This window comes from Puntigrus tetrazona, chromosome 1 (assembly GCF_018831695.1).
Source record: "Puntigrus tetrazona isolate hp1 chromosome 1, ASM1883169v1, whole genome shotgun sequence".
In the NCBI taxonomy this organism is placed as follows: domain Eukaryota; kingdom Metazoa; phylum Chordata; class Actinopteri; order Cypriniformes; family Cyprinidae; genus Puntigrus; species Puntigrus tetrazona.
This window is the reverse complement of record NC_056699.1, coordinates 16,721,735-16,741,915: the sequence shown is the minus strand read 5'-3', so window position 1 is coordinate 16,741,915 and position 20,181 is coordinate 16,721,735. Positions and strand designations below refer to the sequence as shown.

Here is a 20,181-nt window from a genome sequence, read left to right as displayed (position 1 = left end):
TACAAACAAACTTTAAATTATCTGTTTTGTATTGTCAGACATATTACACAAAATAACCTTGAGAGAAATCCTTCAAATTCCTCAAAAAAGGAAATACAGAAAAGTCACCAAGTGTTCTGTTGAGCAGTGTGTTCTTGTTCAGCAGTGAGTTGATGTATTCAGCCTATTCATAAATAAAATGCTGTTTGTGTTTTGAATCTTGTTTTGAAAAATAACCATTAAAAATAAAATGTTAAAAATACATTTTGATGTGCTTTAATAATTTATAAATTTCAAGTAATACACATCAAGAGGTAATGACATCTCTTATTAAAATACATCCAGTAAAAGAACTTTCATGTCACATGATGCAAATTAAAGCAATTCTATAGTGCACTCCCACATTAACAGCATGATTCCATAGAGTTAAAAATCATAAAGTGTTCTCATGTAAAGCGCAGTCATGTAATACGTTAGCATGCAGTCCTGTCACCAGTCTCGCTCATGTGGTTCTCGCTACGGTATGCCGAGGAGTTTGAAGACGTCTTTCTCCGCCGCGGTGTGTAAAGGAGTTCCCGCCACCAGCTTCACACCACGCTGCCGCACCACAGCACAGTTCAGAGAGTGTTCCGATAGGCTCATGTGTTTGGTCTTGGCCAGTGCCCTCATTGATCTGTTGAAGTGGGCGGAGCCGGTAAAGTACAGAAGAGCGCATGCAAATTCCGCATAGGGCACTACAATGATGTCCAAGCGCCTGTGGTGCTGTGAAGGGCCCGGAAGCCGGCAGATGCCCATGTATTTCTTCTGTTCACCGTTCTCCTCATGGCTAACAAGGTCGTCTGTCAGGAAACCTGGATGAGAAAATATAAAATAATAATTAAAAAAAAAAAAAAAAAATATTATATATATATATATATAATATATATATATATATATATATATATATATATATATATATATATATATATATATATAACAACTGCGAGTTCATTAAATTATAAATTCAAATTCTAAATGTCTCTGTATAACACCATACCGCTCTGATGGAGGAGGTGCAACACTTTGCTGAAAACCCCCTTGTGTGATTCCCCGTCAGGGTGCGTGATGAGGACGTCCACATCTCCACACGTGCTCTTGCCCCTGCGGTACGAACCACACGCCATAACCACCAGCTGCGTGTCCACACTGTGAGCTGCCTCCTTCACCTGTCACGCACATCACAGTCACGTTTTAGCCACATTTACTCAGTTTATTTATTAGATAATCGCATTTATATACACTCATTTTGTAATTACCATTTTAATAACAAGGATGCACTCATTTGATCAAATGTAACAGATAAAGCTGTTCTTTAGTCACTTCTAATCATAAAAAAAAAAAACACAACAACAATAATTTAAAATCATTTCTGGAAATTCAGCTTTGTATTACCAGAATACGTTCGATTTTAAAAATATATAGATATTAAAATAGGAAAGGTATTTAAAATGTTTGTATATTGCCATTTAACTATACTTGTTTTCAAATAAAAAAGCCTTGCTGAGCACAATTCAACAACATTTTCATAAAAAACACTAACCTCAAACGTGTCAATAGCTGTGTAGTGTGTGTGTGTGTGTGTGTGAGAGAGAGAGAGAGATCCTGGACCACAACAGTCATAAGGGTCAATTTTATATCTGAAAGCCAAATAAATAAGCTTTCCTTTGACATAGGACAGAAATAGAGGATAGAGATACGACTATTTGAAAATCTGGAATCTGAGGCTCGTAAAATATTTGGATATATTTATGATAGTAAATTTACAAAAAATTCCTCATAGAACATTGTTTACTTAATATCTTAATGAGTTTTGGCATAAAAGAAAATAATACATTTTGTTTATTGCTTCAAATATACCCGTGCTACTTTTTTGTGGTTTTGTGGACCAGGGTCAAGTATTTTATTTAATTCTTAAACGCTAATTTATACCTAGCATTGCAGTAATTTAAAGCTGATATGCCTAAGGTAATAAGTTTACATGCCCTACATATCATTCCCGTCAAGCTAGGAAAGCACATGTTGCACTCATCTTCTTCATCTGCTCTTTTTATCTATCAGGTCTGTTCAGAGGAAAACAGTGGGACGTTCCAAGTAATAGTAAGAAAACAACTGGCTTGGACCCAAGTCTCTGTAAGGGAGCTCAGTAGCTTCTGACTTATGAAGCGCCAGCTTTCAAGAGCTCCCACTCTTCCTAAGGGACGACAGACTCACTAACAGTCTCTGTTATGTCCATCAGCTGACCAAAGAAGACGGACAGTTTCGCTGCAGCCAACACAAAATTGCTTTGCTTTTTTTGATCGCTTGTCTTTTTGAAATGCAGTTTTATTATTTACTGCTGTGAAAATCAAGTAGATGCATTCTTGTTCTTCACAACCGGACGATGTTGTTATGGAGAGCAAGAACAAAGAAAACCTCCCAGTTTAATTGCTTGGTTAAGCCTATTTTCTTTACTGCAGGCCATAAAAAAAAAAAAAAAAAAAAAAAAAGGTCTGTACAAACCGTTTTCTCAATGGCATTTGCTTCGGTTCTTGGCATCCGCTCAAGGAGGTCATCGTAGTGTTTTAGTCCAATCCTTAGAGTGTGATTCAAAACCGCCTTAGTGCGAATATCCTCCAACGTGCGAAATCCCTTTGATAGTAAAAGAAATCAAATCATCCGTTTAAACTTGTAAAATGTTATGGTTGTTGCTTAATATTACCGAGCACGTTCTGGACGTTTAAAGCTGCTGTAGATGTTCTGCACCGCTAGTAGCACCAAACATAATTGCTAAAAGAAGTAGTTTCCTAAACATTTCCCATCATAGCTTGGAATGAAGGTTTAGGGAGAAACTTTTTTTTTTAAAGGAATAGAACTTGGCGTAGGTTTGAACATACTGAGCCTACGGATGACTTTTACTTCTGAGTACTGAGTACTAAGTTCTGAGAACTCCGAAGTGCGCCTTGATTTTCCCCAAACAAACATGTAGTCCACAATAATACTCTACATGCACACATTATTTGTTGCAGCCATTTCTATCTATCATGAGCTATTTTTTATCCTAGCATTTTATGTGTGGGGCTCTGTATAGTTTAATAAATCACGTCGCTGTACACTGGCACTCGAATTTTACAATTAATATTCATCTTTCAAATTAACTGCAATTCCCTGTATAACGGTCTTACTTGTTGATACCACATCTGAGCCGTCTTCGCCCCGGCGCCCCAGATGTTAGTGAACATTTCAAGAACGGGCACCTCCTCCCCAATGTGATCCAGTTTACGCAAGTGCCCACTTTCCATGATCTCCATGATCTTGTCTGCCATGCGTTTACCAATGCCTGGGATCTGGCATGCTTCCTATTAAAAGATATGGTAAAAATGGTAATGTTTTTAAAAGTATTTATTTTTTTTAATTACCGATGCATGCTTGAAACCAGTCGTAATATGCAAACCGCCATGCAACGACAACCATATGTGTTCTACAAATAAGCACCTCGGTGAACCCCAAAGCCTCTATGGACTCATATCTGTATCTGAACTCACCTCATATGAAGTGATGGACTTGTGGTAGCTCTTAAGGGCGTTGATCGCTTTGGAGTAGCCCAGGGCTCTCCATTTATCGCCCGTGTGCGTATAGGCTTTGGCCAGTGGCTCCAGTTTGTCAGTTATGTGTTTGTTATGGTTCTCCCCTTTAGTTGTGGATGGTTGGGAGCAGACCCACTTCTTAGACAAAACGGGATTCTCTGCCGAACTCTGAGTCGGGGGGCTCTCAGATGGGTGAACGCCACTGATCAAAGCCTCCAGATCGTTCTGAGATACGCCTGAGATATCTTCCTCGTGGTGCTCCTCCTGAACCTCTGGCACCTGTGAGTCATATTAAAAGCACCGCGTGAGGGGAAAAACAAGTGATGGATCTTACAGATGGAGACAATTACATCCAATTCTTACCATCTCTGTGAGGCTTTCTTGAGGGTTTTCTTGATTTTCAAGGACTGTTAAAGTATCCCGCATTGCTGCTGCATCTGGAACCGTCTCATTTGACTCCTCAGCTAGAGCAACTGTGGGACTTTAGCATTAAATAAAAAAAAATACAAATGTATTCAAAAGGCAAATAAGCATCTAATCAATGCAGTGGTTTACAGGCAACGCCATAGGAGTCAAGTCTCCAGTGCCTTACCTCTCAGGGGGAAGAAGGCTGTAGTCTTTAGGATCTAGTAAACCTTTCTCGCTGATGCAGGCACTCAACCAAGCGCATTTGACCAGATGAACAGCAGAGGGCAGTCTTTCCACTTTCAGAAGCCTCAAAGCTCTCTTGCACTCAACTGAATCATCAACTACTATGTGTGTGCAGCTGGGAGAGAGTGCGGAAACTACCTGTCCTCCATTCTGGGTGATCTGCCGATGGAATATGTCACACCTGGCTTTCCCTATACCGGCTGGAACTATGTGTACTTCGGTTCCTTGGAAAACTGTACCTAAGAAAAAGCAAAAAGACATTTAAAATGCAACCACTAATACTATGCATGCTTGACTAGACTGCCTTAACAAGAGTAAGACTGTGAGGAGGAGCAGATCAGGTCTAATGAGACAAATAATACTCTACTGTTCTAAATGGATTGGAATCAGCAGCAGAAACGGTTTTCAAATATGCTGACATTAAAATAGAACTGCATTACACAAAAGTTTCCAATTAACACAGAGTCAAATTAAATAATTTTTTGATAGAACGACTGTATACTGTGTACCACATTCAAACTAACAACCTAAACCATAAACTGACCTTATAAAATGTTCAAAATTAAAATAGAAATGTTCACTAAAGTAATAAAATCCTAACCAATTTAAATAATCTTAAGAAAAAGTCAAAATCATATACATACGCATATATATATGAGAATTTTTTGAACATTCCTGTACGTTTTTAAATAAGTGTCAGTCACAGAAATTAATGCGTTGTTCACATGAATTATTTAACAATCAGAAAGTAATGCACCTCCCAAGAGCATCATAGGCATTGATTATAGAAGCCATCTGCATATATTATATGACTATACAGAAGCATTTTTTCAGTATCGACAGAAAATAGATCATTACTTATCAATCATTTTGTTTAGTTTTTTTATCATGATAACATTGCACTGTTCTCTAAAATCTATTTATAATCTAAAAAGGCAATGATGCATAACTAAGTGCAGCAGAAGGACCTAAATGAACATACTGCATGCAGTAAAATATGGTGTTTTATTGTCCGAAACTGTCCTTGTTGTTTTACTCAAGTGTGATTTAGAGAATAATAAACCTGTTATGGGTTCAGCAGACGTCTTCTTGAGGGGAGGCGCGTCCTTCTGCTCATTAGGCCTAGGTCTCTTTACTTTAGGGAAGGCTTTCAGAATGCCATGACCCTCCATTCCGGTCAGACGAGCTTTAAAAAAACCGACTGCCTTCAGTCGTGTTCGCGTCGATTTCAGAATACAAAAACACAAGAGAAACATGCAGGCTTTATAAGACCGAAGTCCTCTGCTGTCCTCGATAAAGAAGCGACTGAACGTATCGTTATGTTATTCAACATCAAATCTCTTTAAATGCGTAGTCATATTATAGCAACGTAGATAACTTAAAACCACCACAGACGTACCTCTTCCAGCACTCCTTTCCAAAGAGCAACTCACGAGTGTTTTTAAAAGGATCAGCTTCCGGGTCACAGTCAGACGTTTTTAACTTTTTAAATATATTATTTTTTTAACTTATTTTTATACGTTCCTGTTCGTTATATTTGTTATAATTACATATATTGTTCTATATAAATTTGGTAAATCGTTAAAAAGACGAAGTATATTGTTTGAGAAATAGCGATCGCCTTGGCAACCTCTGGCGTGGGGTTGTTTGAGGAAATGAAACTGAGTGAAGCATGGCTGGGCGCTGGGCAGATACTCTCAGGAAAGCCAAGAAAACTGCTTTAGTATCTGATGGTACGCATTTATCTTCTCTGTTGTTTTTATATTTGTTCGTTTGTTTATTTATGCTGGCAGTCGCGTTAAAAGGACAGGATTTACGAGTCGCATGTAATCGCTAAACGCTAATAGCAGCGAGACCTATGCAATACATCATAACATTAGCTGTTGGAATATATAAATAGAAAGTTATTGCTTTAACATCGTACGCTAAAGTATCATTAGAAAGCCACTTTTATATACCTTTCTTTGTAACTAGGGAAAAGGAAAGTTCACTATCTGTTCGAGGATGGCAGTGAGATGGCTGAGGAGTATGACCTGAAAACAGACGAACTTGTCTGTAAGTCATTTTTCGTTTATTGTTTAACCTAATTCGCGTGACAATTTAGTTTTGTGTTTTGTAACTGTTTGATTTCAATTTAGCGCGAAAGTGGCGGCATAAAACCGCTTTTGGAGCCCAGGGACACTGGACGTTGGAAGTCGGTGAAACAAACCCAGACGGTGTCACCTCAGATTTAATAAAAGAGAGCAGTTCAAATGTAAGGTTACTATTATGCTTTCTTATTAAATAGCTGGCGATGTACTTAATATGTTCGTAATGATGTCTCTTGTTATTCACACAGCCGTTGTTCATGCGTAAGGACTCAAAGACCAGCTTCCAGTGGAGGATCCGCAATATTTCTTACCCTGTAGAAGTTTACAGTGTGTCAGCAGAGTCGATGGAAAGATGTTGTGTCATTCGAACCTCAAACAAAAAGTTAGTTATTTCAAATTGATGTAAAGCATTAGTGTTGATTGTGCTTTGACTGTTTTAGAATCACTTGAGTTCATTTGACTGTTTTAATAGGGCAAAGAATACATTTTTTAAAGAGGGCACCCTCAAAGATGAGTTTATTTCTTCATGGGAACAGATTTGGAGAAATGCATTACAAAAAAGCATAACATTGCTTGTTCGCCAATGGATCCTCCTCAGTAAATGGGCGCTATCAGAATCAAGAGTACAAACAGCTGATAAAAACATCCCAGTAGTATACAAGTAATGCACACGATTCCTGTGTGTCAATTAACATCTTATGAAGCAAAGTGTGCACGTTTATAAGAAACAAATGAAACATTAAGACGTTTTTCACTTGCTTCTGGCTAAAATATGAGTCTTAATTTATAATAGAGCTTGTTTTAGGTAAAAACTAAGTAGTTATTGTTGATTATAGAGTCTATCGTGGACTTTTGTTACTGTTTTAAAGTAAAAATGATAATAGATTTGCTTATTACATCACGAGGGTTTATGAAATGATCCTAAAGCTGTAGAAATACAATAAACATTTCAGTCAGTGTAGTCTAAAAAGACAACTTCTGCTTCTAAATCATCTTTGTTTTCAGCCATACCTAGTGAAATATGCACCGATGAACACATTTAGCCCTACAGCAACCCTATAGGTGGCACTGTTGAGCTAGATGGAAGACGGATGGCCAGTCATGAGGAACATTCTCTCATTCTTCATCTCCTCGTTTCCCAGGTACTATAAGAAGTTCAGTATTCCAGATCTCGACCGTTGCCAGCTGCCTTTGGAGAGCGCAGCCTTGAGTTTTACCCACGCCAACAACACTTTAATCATCAGCGTGAGTGAACTCTCACTGCTAGTCTCACTTAATCACTTTCTCTAAGCTCTTTCTGTATTGTAAGGTATGTAGTCACAGTTTTTTCCACACGATGTAGAGGAACTTTCCCTTTTGCGTGGATCTGGGACCAGGTTGCCAAAGCCCTAATCCTCAGTAAGAGAGCACACAAATCTGGTCTCAGATCATCAAAAGGGCAACTGTGCCGTCACTTTTTATTAGTTCACCTAAGTGGAGAAGGTTGGAGTGAACTGCTCTCACCTCCATCGTCTGCTCCAGTACTCAGCTATTTCATCCAGCAATGGGTTTTATATGGAGTTTTTCTCGCTTTTGTTGTAGTACAAGAAGCCCAAGGAGATTTTAACGCTGGAACAGGAGCTGCTTGGGGAACTGAAGAAACTGAAGGGGACAAGTGAAGGAGATATTGACTGTAAAACTCAGTGAACTGCTATAGATCCCGAGCCTTTGCATTATTGCTGTTATTGTCTTCACATTCTCACACTGGCATGTTTCTGTAGCCTCGTGTGTCCAAGCAGCTCACTTTCACTTTTTTTTTTGGTCGATGTAAAATTTCAAATGTCGTGCTTATTAATGTTACTACCGCACAATTTTTGTTTTTGTCTTAAATAATACATTGAAATAAATATAATAATTTTTTATTATTATTACTATTATTATTAACATTATTATGAGAAGTTTTCTTTAGTCCAGCTATCTCCACGCTATAGCTAAACATAGACTTAAAAAATAGCAGATGCATAGGAAAAACAATAAAATGAAAAAATTCATAATCTTAAAAAAAAAAATTTAAACGAAAAGAAAAGAGAAAAATATATCAATAAAATGATGCAGAACAATCCTTAGCATGCAGCAAATGTACAGCTAAAGACAGTTAATTGAAGCACATCTAACAGTAGTACATTTGCATTATTATTAAAAATTCATCATCAGATTTCTATTACATGAAGGTCACTAACCATGAGCCTCAATATTACTACCATCTCGAAATCACTTGAAGTGCATTGTGGGAAAATTCAACATTTTCTTCATTTGGGTTCCTTGACTTTATCTGTATTCACCTCATGTTTATGTAAGACGTTTGGCATGGAACACAGTGCTGTTGTGTGTGTTTCTACTGTAACTAGTGTACTACAAACACAAACTCTTTGTTGGTTTAAGGCAAAGACAACAATACCATGTGAATGTACTGTTTCTGACTCTGGTGATTCTTTGCTTCTAGTTCTCACTCCACAGCTCTTGTGCCAAACCAAGAGACTGTATGCATAAAACAGGCACTAAACCACAAGTCATTCTCACTATTGTGTGTAACGGCCTCTGAGGAGGATGTTTTCTGCCCTGGAATTCACCAGCCGGCTTTCAGGGCTGACGCTGCAGTCTCTTGTTCTGGTGTGTAACATGCAACACTTAATATTTCAGAGTGAAAAATATGGAAAATATCACAGATTAGATACGTCTTTAAGTAATAGTAATTATTTTGTTAAGACGTGCGTCATATTTAAGTAGTAAAACTATCATTTAGGCTTGCATGAACACCGGTTTGCAATCGATTACAAGAAAGGGGCGGGGTTTAAGCACGCTAAATGTTTGGAAAAGACTTGTTTATTTAATAAGAGAGAAGTCTTTCATTTAACCAAGATATAACATTTTAATGTAAAACAAAATATTATTAGCCTGTATATCTGGGGTGTCTGAAACTGGAGTTCCACCCCAGCTTTAATTAAACTCACCTGAACCAAATAATCAAGGTCTTTAGACTCCCTTGAAATTTCCAGGCAAGTGTGTTGGAGCTGGCTGTATTTAAACTCAGGATTGGAGACCCCTGATATACATTATTCTAAAAGCCTTTAATAGCTAAACATAGGCTTTAATGCTAGTTACCCATTTCAATACAAGCACAGGACTAACAGAGAGCCTGGTTCATTTGTCCAGGTTTAGCGTATATCTGCATTATATAAATTGATCAAGGTCACTATTTTGACTAAACATTCTACCTTAAATAAACCAAGTCAAAGATGAATACATTCAAAGGTTTTAAAGCAGTAAACTCTGTCCTGCCTGATTCATTCCACGTCCCTTGACTCTTCTTGGAGCCTAAATTCTGGTATCAGTCTTCTAGCTCTGTTAATGGTAGCAACGGCAAGGACGTGCACCTGATATGAGTTGTCAAAGTGAACAGAAATGCACTGACCGTTCACCTGGATCTGGAGCTTTTGCAGTGTGGCAGCCGCTCTTCGCAATGGCCTTGTATTGACCACAGAGAGACGGAAACCATTGTGCATCATTACACTCGTGTGTTGACAAGCAGTGCTGCGGGCCAAACATCTGCACACATCATTGAAACCTTCTAGCAGCAGAGCAAGAGTCCTGGCTCTGTCTTCACCCTTCTCGCACTGCCCAAAGATGGTACGCTCCAGTTCACAGCAATATGAGATTCCAGCTTCAACCAATACCTAATGTCCGGGGGCGATTGTTGGCCTGAGGTCTGAGAAAAAATATTTAGAAATGTCTTACATGGAAAGAATCAGATGTCTATGGGTTAACTGCTACCGAGAGAGATACTTATAGTTCCTCCAGTCCTTTTTTTTTTTTATAGAAGTACCACATTTTTGACAGACTGGTTTGGACATTTTGGCAGATGTTGATTTACTGCTATCTGTAGGTCTTTGGGTCCTACATGAGCGATCTGTTGCTAATGCCGTTAGCATTTTGGCGTTTGGCGTTAATTTTCTTAAAACTGGGTGGTGGTCGATAATTGCATTGTTTTGCTTTTTTGTCTCAAGTATTTAGACTGGATGTCTGGTCCGCTTACTCTGGAAAAGAAAGGCCTACTTAGAAAGGAAGAGTAATCAAGCACAGTTAAAAGTAAATTATGTGCGGTGAAATACAGTGCTGTGCGAATTAGTCCTTTAAACCTGGAAAAAAAGTTAGTTCTTCATCCCATTGCCCTGAAGTCAGTAGTCAGTAGTTTTTTAGACGCTGAATAGTTTCTAACCTAATATTTGTGCTTATCACAAGCTCAAAATATGTAAAAATTTCGTCCTATGAGTTAAAACTGTCTTGAAAACAGTTGTTTAAATGGGACTACAGAGGTTATCTGGGACATCATCACGCCAAACAGTTCATCTATTCACTTACTTAACTCTCCAGCTTAAATGAAGATCAAAAGATTTGTCAGAAGCATAGTAAAGGTGGCACTGAAGCTGTAGTTCTTTTATAGGCCAATTTTAGCTACTTTTGGCATTTTAAATTTTAATTTAGGAAGATTACTCTGATGCACAAAACGCGTAATAATTTTTTTGTTGGTCACATAGCTTATTTTCAGCAGTAATCATGGTATTAATAAAAGAAGGGTGATTTCTTATTAGGCACTGGACAAAGTAACCGTTAAAAGATGTGTCATTTGACCAGACAGACCCATTTGTTGTTTTAAAATCCACATGTCAGATTGGGTCTTACCACTGTAGCTCTAGAAATTGTTTTCCAGTCAGTATGCTTCAGACTGACTGCAATTGGCTGCACAACTTTTGCCCAGATCTTTGCAACGGTTTTCAGTCTGAGGGAGTCAAGTCTCGTTGCTGAATGTTGAACAAAGTGTAGACTACGATGTGCACAGGCTCATGCATCTCTTAGCAATGAGGTGTATGCTTCTGTTATGAGGACCAGAAAGACAGATATATACAGAAATAACAGGAAACTGGACATTTTTTGGTCCCTATGAGGGAACGAACTTAGAAACCAGACAGAATGGATGCAGAGTTTTGCGTGAGGGGTAAGTTTAGGATTAGGGTATGGGGACAGAGTTTATGCAAAAAATAAGTTAATGGAATGTACTTATAATCATAGTAATAGCAGTGGTGTACTGTTATTACCAGTTTGATTACGTAGAAATGTATGATCAATATTCAGGCACTAAAACCTTTTTAAAATACAAAGACAAAGTCTAATTTCATGAATGATGCAGGCCTGGTGTTATCCATGCGGCCTTTTGACACGGACGGAACAAAGCACCAATTTAAAGAGTTTTAGTAGGTCAATCAAACGCTTTTCTACCGAAACATGGCCGTGCACGTGGAAGCGGTCCAAGGGCCAACTGACAAATCAGAAGTCCTGGGAAAAAGGCGACAGGGGAAGAGCTCAGCGCTGTGATTTTTGTTCAGTGTCTCTTCTTCCCTTTCTCCCTCCCCATCCTGAGGCCTCAATGGTCATGCTCAACTGCCTCAACAGAGAGACACTCTTTTTTGGCCCTTTTCATTCGTCTGTGCCCCTCTTTGCCTCTTCCCAGCCATTTGCCCTCTTTCAGCCCCTCTCGCCCACATCTCAACCCATAACACCCCTCGAACGTTTTCTCTTCCCCCGAGTCGCTCTTGGTTCCTCTCTTTCGCCCGCCCTCACCCCCTCTGTGTGACTGGGCTTCCTTTTTTGATTGCTGACCCCTCCTTGTGTTATTATTCAGGTCCACCATTGTATGACATGTTTCTTTTCTACGCCGCCCACAAAGGGAGCATTTGATCAGAGGGTTACGGTGCGCGGGTCGCAGAAATGCAACTACACGGTGGTAACCTTTGTTTGGGACGGCAATGGTGGGTTGACCTCATCTCTTCTAAAGCGAAAGGCCCGAGCTATTCAAAGGCCCAGTCTCACTTGCTGAGCACATTCAATCGAGACCGGCCTGTCACAGATATTGCTTCACAGTTATCTGAGGCTCAGGCCTCTTTTTCTGGGAGTTCGACTGCTGGGCCAAAAACATAACAACAGCTATACGGTCCTGGAAGTATACCTCTTGAATAGACCCGATCATGCCCTTGAGGTTTCTCTCAGGCTGCTGTTGTTGTCAACTGAATAAGCCTGACTCTGAAAGAAACTGGCTCCCAATTTGGCCGACTTGTTCCTGGAGGCCTTCGACTTTAACCCACACTTGTCGTGCTCGTGTTCTCGATGCGCCCACACACATACAGCGTGATCTATGAGAGAGTGAGAATTCGAACCTGTCAGCGAATGATCGCTGGTTCCTTCAAAGCAAATTCGGCGTAGAGGCGCATCTCAAAGGAGTCGAATCAATCACGGGCCGAATTTAAAGTTCCCACAAAAGGCGTTAGGGAGTCAGTGAATCACACATCCCGAGACCCTGTTAAATCAATACTTTTACATGAATTTAATACACGCTCTAAAATAAATATTTTCATTTCGAAGTATCTTACAGTCTTCCGATAAAAATATATAGTCATGTACAAACAATAAAGATGCTTTTTGATAATATCGCTACACATCATGGAATCTCTGTGTATCTGCATATGCTTGGGATCATCAGTAGGTAGCTGCCATGTTCACTGTCAGAAGAAAGTCTGCAAAAAGTGTACGACAGCTTGTGACCGAGGGCAGAAATCCTTACAGGAATAACTTTGTACCTTACCAAGCTTTCAAGGTGCATATTCGTGCATTTGAATGGTAATATCAATTTTAAATCGCCAGTAGATTAATTATAGTAATTGTTTTGTATTAATATTGTAAGCGAAATCCAATTGCATTCATTTCTAGAACAGAATCTGAATATTGAATATAAACGCAAATGTAAATTGCTTACAATTCTTAAAAATCACTCCTTTACTCAGAAAATATTATCAACAGGCAAAAATCGATTCATTTTAGCCATATTTTTATGTTTTTAAACATATATTTTGCATATAAATTATAAGAATGATGTATGAACAAACGCTTCTGTTAAAACTTTCAGAATATAGATATGAATACAAGTATTAAGTGTGGTGTAAGATTTCATTTAGAAAAGAACAGCTTTAAAGATACGCATTGTAATTGATATCTACAGACACAAAAAAAGGATAAACTGTAATAAAAATAAAAATTCACTTAAATGTGAATGTTTTCAATGTGACTTTTTTAAATGTTCTGTGTGACTACTAGAAATTACGGAAGCAAAACAGCCAAAAATTTCAAAATTGACCAGAGCCTGAAAAAACAAAAAACTGGTTTTGCCTGTCGTGTCTTAAAGGTTCTGCCCCAGTGACAAGCTGTTGTACCCCTAAACATTATTCTGAAAGTGTTTTTGTGTCTTGTTTTGTTGTCTTGCTTCATTCCCAGAGATGCGTTGCTCATTATTACAAGGCTTACGGTGTCCTCTGTTCAGTCAACAGTTGATTGTCCCAGAACAAACTGTTATTTAGTACTGCGATTCATCTCAGACCTGAGCCTGTGAAGACTCCTTCATTTTTACACAACATCAGTTCGACGCGATGTCCAGTAACTCTCAGATTAGACAGACTCGATTTACGATAGCGCTCCGGCATTAGATAAGATTCGGTCCTCAATTCACGTTCGCGCGCTGATGATGCTTAGTCCTCTTGTTGGGGGAATATGGGATTAAATCGAAAGGCTTCTGTTCTGTTAACAGGTGTCCTCGAGGAAGACGTTTCATGAAATGGGCCTCTCGCTGATGCTGCCGGGTCTGCGTGGCTTTCCTGGGTCGACCCTTGCGTGTAAAAGCCATGTACCAGCCTTTGTACTTGGCGTTCTGCAAAGCCGTGTAGTTATTTTCCAGAACAATCTCGGTGAATATGCAGTCCCTTCCACGGCCCTTCCTCTGGCAACAAAAAGAGACAGACAGCGGAGGACTGAAATGACAAACTCGGAAATCTGCTGTTCAAGCCTGAGAGATTTATGAGGCTCAATTTTGTTCTCGGGGCATGATGGGTTTACCTGTGATATCATTAGTGCGGTTCGGACCAATTTAGATGTCGGTATGATTTCTTTTTACTGAGGAATTAAACATAAACACGCCAGATGTTTATATACTTAAACTCACCCGTCCAATAAGCTTGCCTCTCTTGTTCATGCAAATGTAGTATCCGGTTTTTGCTCCTCTGATTCGAACCCGGCTTCCGAACGTGTCGGTTTCCACAACAAGGTTAGCTGGAATTGTTAAACCATAGAACAGCCTATTACTTTTCACTTTCAGGTGATACATATAAATGAAAGATGCTTTTGGTTGAGTATTTTGAGTATTTGTAATGTAGTCTGGACCGAAATGTTAGCGTGAAAAAAGCCAATATTGTAAATGTGTGTGTGTGTGTGTGTGTGTGTGTGTAGGCCAAGACTACAAAGAGTAAGAGTAACAAAGAAGGGTATAAACCGATGACGCTGACCTCACCTCGCTTCATAAACTGACTCATACGTTGAGTTGTAAAGCTATGAAAATTCCTCATAAAATGACCCTCCAAAAAAGTGGGCAAAGTGGACGGACTGCACGAGTGGAAAGATGGCTAGACACGCAGAAATACTTCGGTGACAGGAATTCGTTCCCAGCGGACGGGATCCTAACCACTGTTTTGTTTGGAGAAGAAGTACCGCAGCTCACTTTAAAACAGGTGCCTTACTGTAAAGCTTTAAAATGACATTGAGTTCGAATAAAAACAAGATTGGCTTTTCATTGCCTGTTTGCAGCGTCAGTGCACACTATGAATCATACGTCAACCGTCCGTTTAGCAAAGAAAAAAATACACGTCATCTTGGAGCGAATAGCTCTCGACAAGTGATTGAAAGTGATCATCATCTCGCCTCGCACATAATGTAGGAACATTTGCAATAAACATATTTGTTTTGGAGGAGATGAAAGATGAAAACTAATGATGTTAGAAAAGGTTAGAAGATTGCATGTCATATTTCTGTCCTACAACTCTTTATTATATGGAGAACTATTCAGGAAATGTTAAGACGGCCGAGGTAAGATGAGTACTGATGTGTTTTCCAGAACCAAAACGGCTTTCTCTTGAGATTCCCAAACTCAACAATATAGAATCCATTTCAAACTATGCAGGTTGCTTTTTGGCAATGACATTTACTGGATCTTCTGAAGCAGTGCCTTCAACTGACTTGCTTCGTCCTGTTGCTTTAAGCTGACAAAGTAAAGTATTGCAGAAAAGTGACTTGCCGTGAATATCTCCATCCTCGCCGTTAGCGTTGACCCTCTTATTGCCCAGGACTTGTACATGTTTCCCACTCGTCCGGCTATAGAGCTGATAAGTCCTTGTTAATCTCCGGCTCGTCCTGTCTGACAGACGGCTCTGCTCGGTTACATGGTGCTTAAAATTGGGTACAGAGACGGACTGCGTCGTCATCTACAAAACAAAAAAAGTGACAGAAAAACTTTTTGATTCGTGCTGATGTGTATAAGAACAAGACATTTCGGGTTTGTCTTCAGATTCGAATCCTTCGTTTTGCGGCGACGGTTGGCGCTCTGAGGACAAGCGGCCCATCCACGCTCTGAACGACATGCCAGTGAGGGGTCGACCGACGCTGATCTTTCACCCCGTCTCTTTGGGAGCGTTCTCATAACGATTTTCTTTTGTAAGTCAGCTATGCGTCGTGCCCACATGTTAGACCCATTACCTTTAAAGCGAGGGGTTTACGTCTTTTCAAGATGTTTGACAATTTGCCAATGACTCTATTAATAATGAGTTGTTTGCACGGTTATAACACATTTACGGCACACATATAACGCCGCAAGATTAATGTGAGTAAAAGTTTTATCGCTTTCGGTTTGTACTGCCGATGTTGGAAAATACTCGAATGGGAGCACTGAGTAGTTTCGCCTTAATTGCACTAATCCTATTTTTATTTGCAGAATTCGATATATTTATAAAAAGTGTGAATATTATTGTCAGATTAAAAAAAAAAAGTGTTGCTTTTACAACCTGAACCAGGTGGGATAGAATCTGGATTTTGCTATAGATGGCAACTTATTAAACAGCAAGACACACTGAAACACTTTTCCAAACACAATCCTCCTTTTCTGGTCAGACACGATATTTATATATATACATATTTTTTTTTAAACATGAAAGTAAAAAGTTGTACAGCTTGCTGTTTCAGATGAAATCAGTTCTGTATTTTAACGGCCACACAATCGCTAAACGTATAAATCAGATCTAAACATTTAACTTCCTTTTTTTACAGAGACGCTTACGAATCATACAGTCTCCTGAGTTGGTTGGTTGTCACCAATGATATTGATTTCACCCCTTAACTCAAATCTAATTGGTTAAACCAATATTAGCCTGCCACACATAACACAGTCCCATGAGTTCATCTAGCTTGAGATGCTTGTTTGCAAAGACAAAATGCAGAAGACTTACCTGACTGTAAAAACACAAAGTCATGAATTGAAGTAATCTGAGGGGGGAAATGAATCACGGGATTATTTTTTCAGCAAATAAAAATAACTCTTCAGCACAAGTCCAGCCTATGTTAAAGGTAGGTACTTACAGGTAACCCAACCTCGATGATTTCAGCCTCATTGTAAGATTTCCAAGCCCTGTCTGATTACTCTCCGAAACAAGTTCTTCATTAATTCCTCTGTGCGTGTGTATTGCTACGTGAAGATGCTCGGTCCATCGGGCGTTCAGAAGAAATAATAAACTGAGTGACAGGGTGCTGGTATCGACAGGGATTTATTCGTCCACCGAATCCATGTCAAATTAATCCGTCACGTATGCTAACTTTTATTCCTTAGAGTTCAAGCACCTTACAGGCGACGCTGTTCTCTCAAACATAATTCACGATCGATGTCCGATTACAGCAGAGGTACGAAAAATAAAGCATTCTTCATAGAAAATCAGAGACAGCATCCGGCAGCGTGCGCGCGCCCGTCTCGAGACTTCGCATTATGTTTCCTCCCGGTGTGTCCGGCGCTGATGTAAATGTCACTGGAAGGGTCTGAGGAAACACGCAGGCTGATAAACCGTGATGCTTCCCTGGGCGAGGGGCTGAGAGCAGACGCCTCACTGTGTCTCTCTCCACTTTCAAGCTCCCAATGTCAAACCCACTCCTCACGTGCGGACTGATCCCGTTACCTCCACCCCTCAACACTGAGGGAGAAAGACACTGCGATAAACCTGAACGGTGCTACAACAGCTTGGAAAGTTCAAGATACACTCAGAACTGACTGCTTAACCCCCTATTTTAGTCATAATGGTATTCACACAAAAACAGTGTGTGTGTCTATATATATATATATATATATATATATATATATATATATATATATATATTATATATATATATATATATATATGTGTGTGTGTATGTATGGGTAGTTAACCTATCAATTTGTAAAAAAAAATAAAATAAAATAATAAAAGGGTTGTTGTTTTGTTTTGTTTTGTTTTTTGTTGTTGTCACACCATAGAACAAACACACACATGCATAATTAATCATGTGTGTAATTATCAATAGGATGGAACTTTATTTTAATTAATTTAATCCTAATGGAACTTTACATTTTAATAATAGTGTGAAAAGAATTCATGTATTTAAAGTTTTCCATAATGGACACACCTTTTAATATACTTTATGACTATTATTAATGTATAATAAAGTTTGCTCTGTAGGCCTGTACATCGTGAAATAAAAATAAATGCCAATTTTTTAATTAAATAAATGTACTTAAATTTATTAAATGAAAGCAAATGAAACCGAGTGAAACTTTTCCCTCCAGAAACATTGTCAAACTGATAAAAAATTAATCGTAGTTTCTGGTTTCAATTCTTGCGAGACATTAGAAAATGACATTTTCCTTATTAGAAAATACAAGCCATTTTTATTAAGCTAACACTCATTCGCTCACTAAAAGAGTGACTAAAAGAGTGTTAAATAAAAGATGGTTAACAACACCTACATAGATCACTTGAAATATGCATTGTTTTTATTTACTTATTTATTTACCAGCGTAACATTCTGAAATCAAGCACTGTTTTAAGTACAGCTCTCAACCAGCCCAAACTAAAGAACTATATAACCCAACCCCTAATAGGAATTTTTGCTAAAAAAAAAAAAAAAAAAAAAATCTCCACAAGGAAAAAGGTAAAATTGCAAATATTCTGATATCCACACCAGAACATATACAGCTACATTAAGCTATTCCCTGGCTGCCTGTAAGATTTTGCCTCACTGTGCCTTTGTGGTGACCCCAGTTTTTTTTTTCATTCATACACGCTGCATGTGTAATAGTAATATATGCTCCACAAGAGTTCTTTATATATAATGGCTAGACATGTGCTGTCAAATACGTCTAATAGCTTAGTTATCTTTGATATGTTAGATCCACCAGAATACAGACAGCGTCTAGTCTGTCCAGATACATGTATTCATAAATTTGTGCTTGATAATGTAATCTGTCGACTTCACATCATATGCAGTATAATCAGCATGTGTAATTCAATGCTGATTTGTCACACAGGTCCTGGATGATCAATGGACTTGAATTCAAAGGTCTATCTCAATTGCTTATTGAGATGTCTTCATCTGCTAGTAGGATTTTTTTCTTAACATTCTCCGCTCTAGCCTTCAATATGCCGTAATGACCATAACAAGGGTCACTGCAATACCACCGATCTCAAACTGAGACTATAATTCCCATGCATGACTCAAACCCCCAAAAAGCACTATTTTCACACCTTTGAGCACACATAGGAGCGACAAACCAGCTGCTTCGCGGCATAGAGAATGTCATTATCGGTATTGGTTTAATTCCATCCCGTAAATCACTCATATCAGTCTGTTTGCTGGCTTGGAGGGTGAGAATGTACCTGATTGATTAGATCCAGAGGGAGACGGGCCACGGGTGATTTTGCCACCTGGAACGATTCAGTGCACTAGTTAGTCAGGTCCTCTCTCGCATATTACACTGAATTTTTGTGTGTTGGAAACATTTGTTCAGGTCGCGTCTTGGATTTTAATGTGTTCCTGCAATAAAAACATGCTGAGGTCAAGAGCACTGACAATGCTCATTTGAGAAGCGTTTGGAGCAGCTCTTTGGGGCTAATTTACTAACGTTTAGCAAATGCAGATGACTCCGAAATGACTCAAACGACAAATGTCTCGTCAATCTTGTAGGCTTACTACATTGACAGTATAACAAGAATATGGCATAATTCGTTTTATAGATAAACCATCCCTACAAAACATGTTTCCTGATACAAATTATGTTATTTGCCCACAAAACAATGTGGGGAAAAATCACATCATAAGACCTCTTTCCACAATCGTATTTATTCTGCAGTACCTTCGCTGACTCACTGTGTTTTCTTGGCTTTTGAGACCATAACACCTTAAACGCATGACTTGTAGGCCTATTCGTATCTAAACACAGTACAGTACGTTTATTCTATTGTCCGTCACTTTTACTGGACATAACTGCCTCCTTCTAATTGTTAAACTGACATCCATAATTTGTATGTATAACAGAACACATCGTCTCCTTTATTTGACCCCGTCGTCTTTCATAGCTTTCAAACACCATCTACAACAACGTTTTCTTTCTTGTTCTCCCTCTCTCTAACTCTTTGTGGTCAAACACAGCCAAAACAATTCAGCAGTGGTTAACCAAGAGTCATGCTTTTGTCAAGTTTGAGGAAACCCAAGGGTGCATTTTAATATCACAGCCATGTTTTAATCCAAACCTTTTTCTTCCCATAGACTTTTTTTTATATCCCATAGTTGTATTAGTCCTCCCGCTTAACCGGTTCTGGTCTGCCATCTGCTCACTGAGTGGTTGACGCTCTTCCAAACATTGTCCCTGTCCTTCT

At 38.9% G+C, this 20,181-nt stretch overlaps 3 protein-coding genes across 3 annotated transcripts; 1 reads left to right on the top strand and 2 right to left on the bottom strand.

The window, feature by feature from the left end:
- Positions 1 to 239: 239 nt before the first annotated feature.
- poll (polymerase (DNA directed), lambda) lies at positions 240 to 5,654 on the bottom strand. Its single transcript, XM_043249953.1, has 8 exons — positions 5,296 to 5,654; positions 4,174 to 4,471; positions 3,945 to 4,062; positions 3,540 to 3,860; positions 3,180 to 3,353; positions 2,518 to 2,646; positions 1,016 to 1,184; positions 240 to 830 (listed from the first exon to the last, which is right to left on the bottom strand). Exons 1-8 carry the CDS (start codon positions 5,486 to 5,488, stop codon positions 496 to 498), a joined length of 1,737 nt encoding a protein of 578 aa, XP_043105888.1. The 5' UTR covers positions 5,489 to 5,654; the 3' UTR covers positions 240 to 495.
- A 203-nt stretch (positions 5,655 to 5,857) lies between these two features.
- dpcd (deleted in primary ciliary dyskinesia homolog (mouse)) lies at positions 5,858 to 8,776 on the top strand. Its single transcript, XM_043249965.1, has 6 exons — positions 5,858 to 5,965; positions 6,207 to 6,287; positions 6,371 to 6,486; positions 6,571 to 6,704; positions 7,465 to 7,567; positions 7,904 to 8,776. Exons 1-6 carry the CDS (start codon positions 5,905 to 5,907, stop codon positions 8,006 to 8,008), a joined length of 600 nt encoding a protein of 199 aa, XP_043105900.1. The 5' UTR covers positions 5,858 to 5,904; the 3' UTR covers positions 8,009 to 8,776.
- Positions 8,777 to 12,731: 3,955 nt separating this feature from the next.
- On the bottom strand, positions 12,732 to 17,456 carry fgf8b (fibroblast growth factor 8 b). Its single transcript, XM_043230984.1, has 5 exons — positions 16,862 to 17,456; positions 16,732 to 16,768; positions 15,528 to 15,714; positions 14,403 to 14,509; positions 12,732 to 14,180 (listed from the first exon to the last, which is right to left on the bottom strand). Exons 1-5 carry the CDS (start codon positions 16,891 to 16,893, stop codon positions 13,905 to 13,907), a joined length of 639 nt encoding a protein of 212 aa, XP_043086919.1. The 5' UTR covers positions 16,894 to 17,456; the 3' UTR covers positions 12,732 to 13,904.
- Positions 17,457 to 20,181: the final 2,725 nt, after the last annotated feature.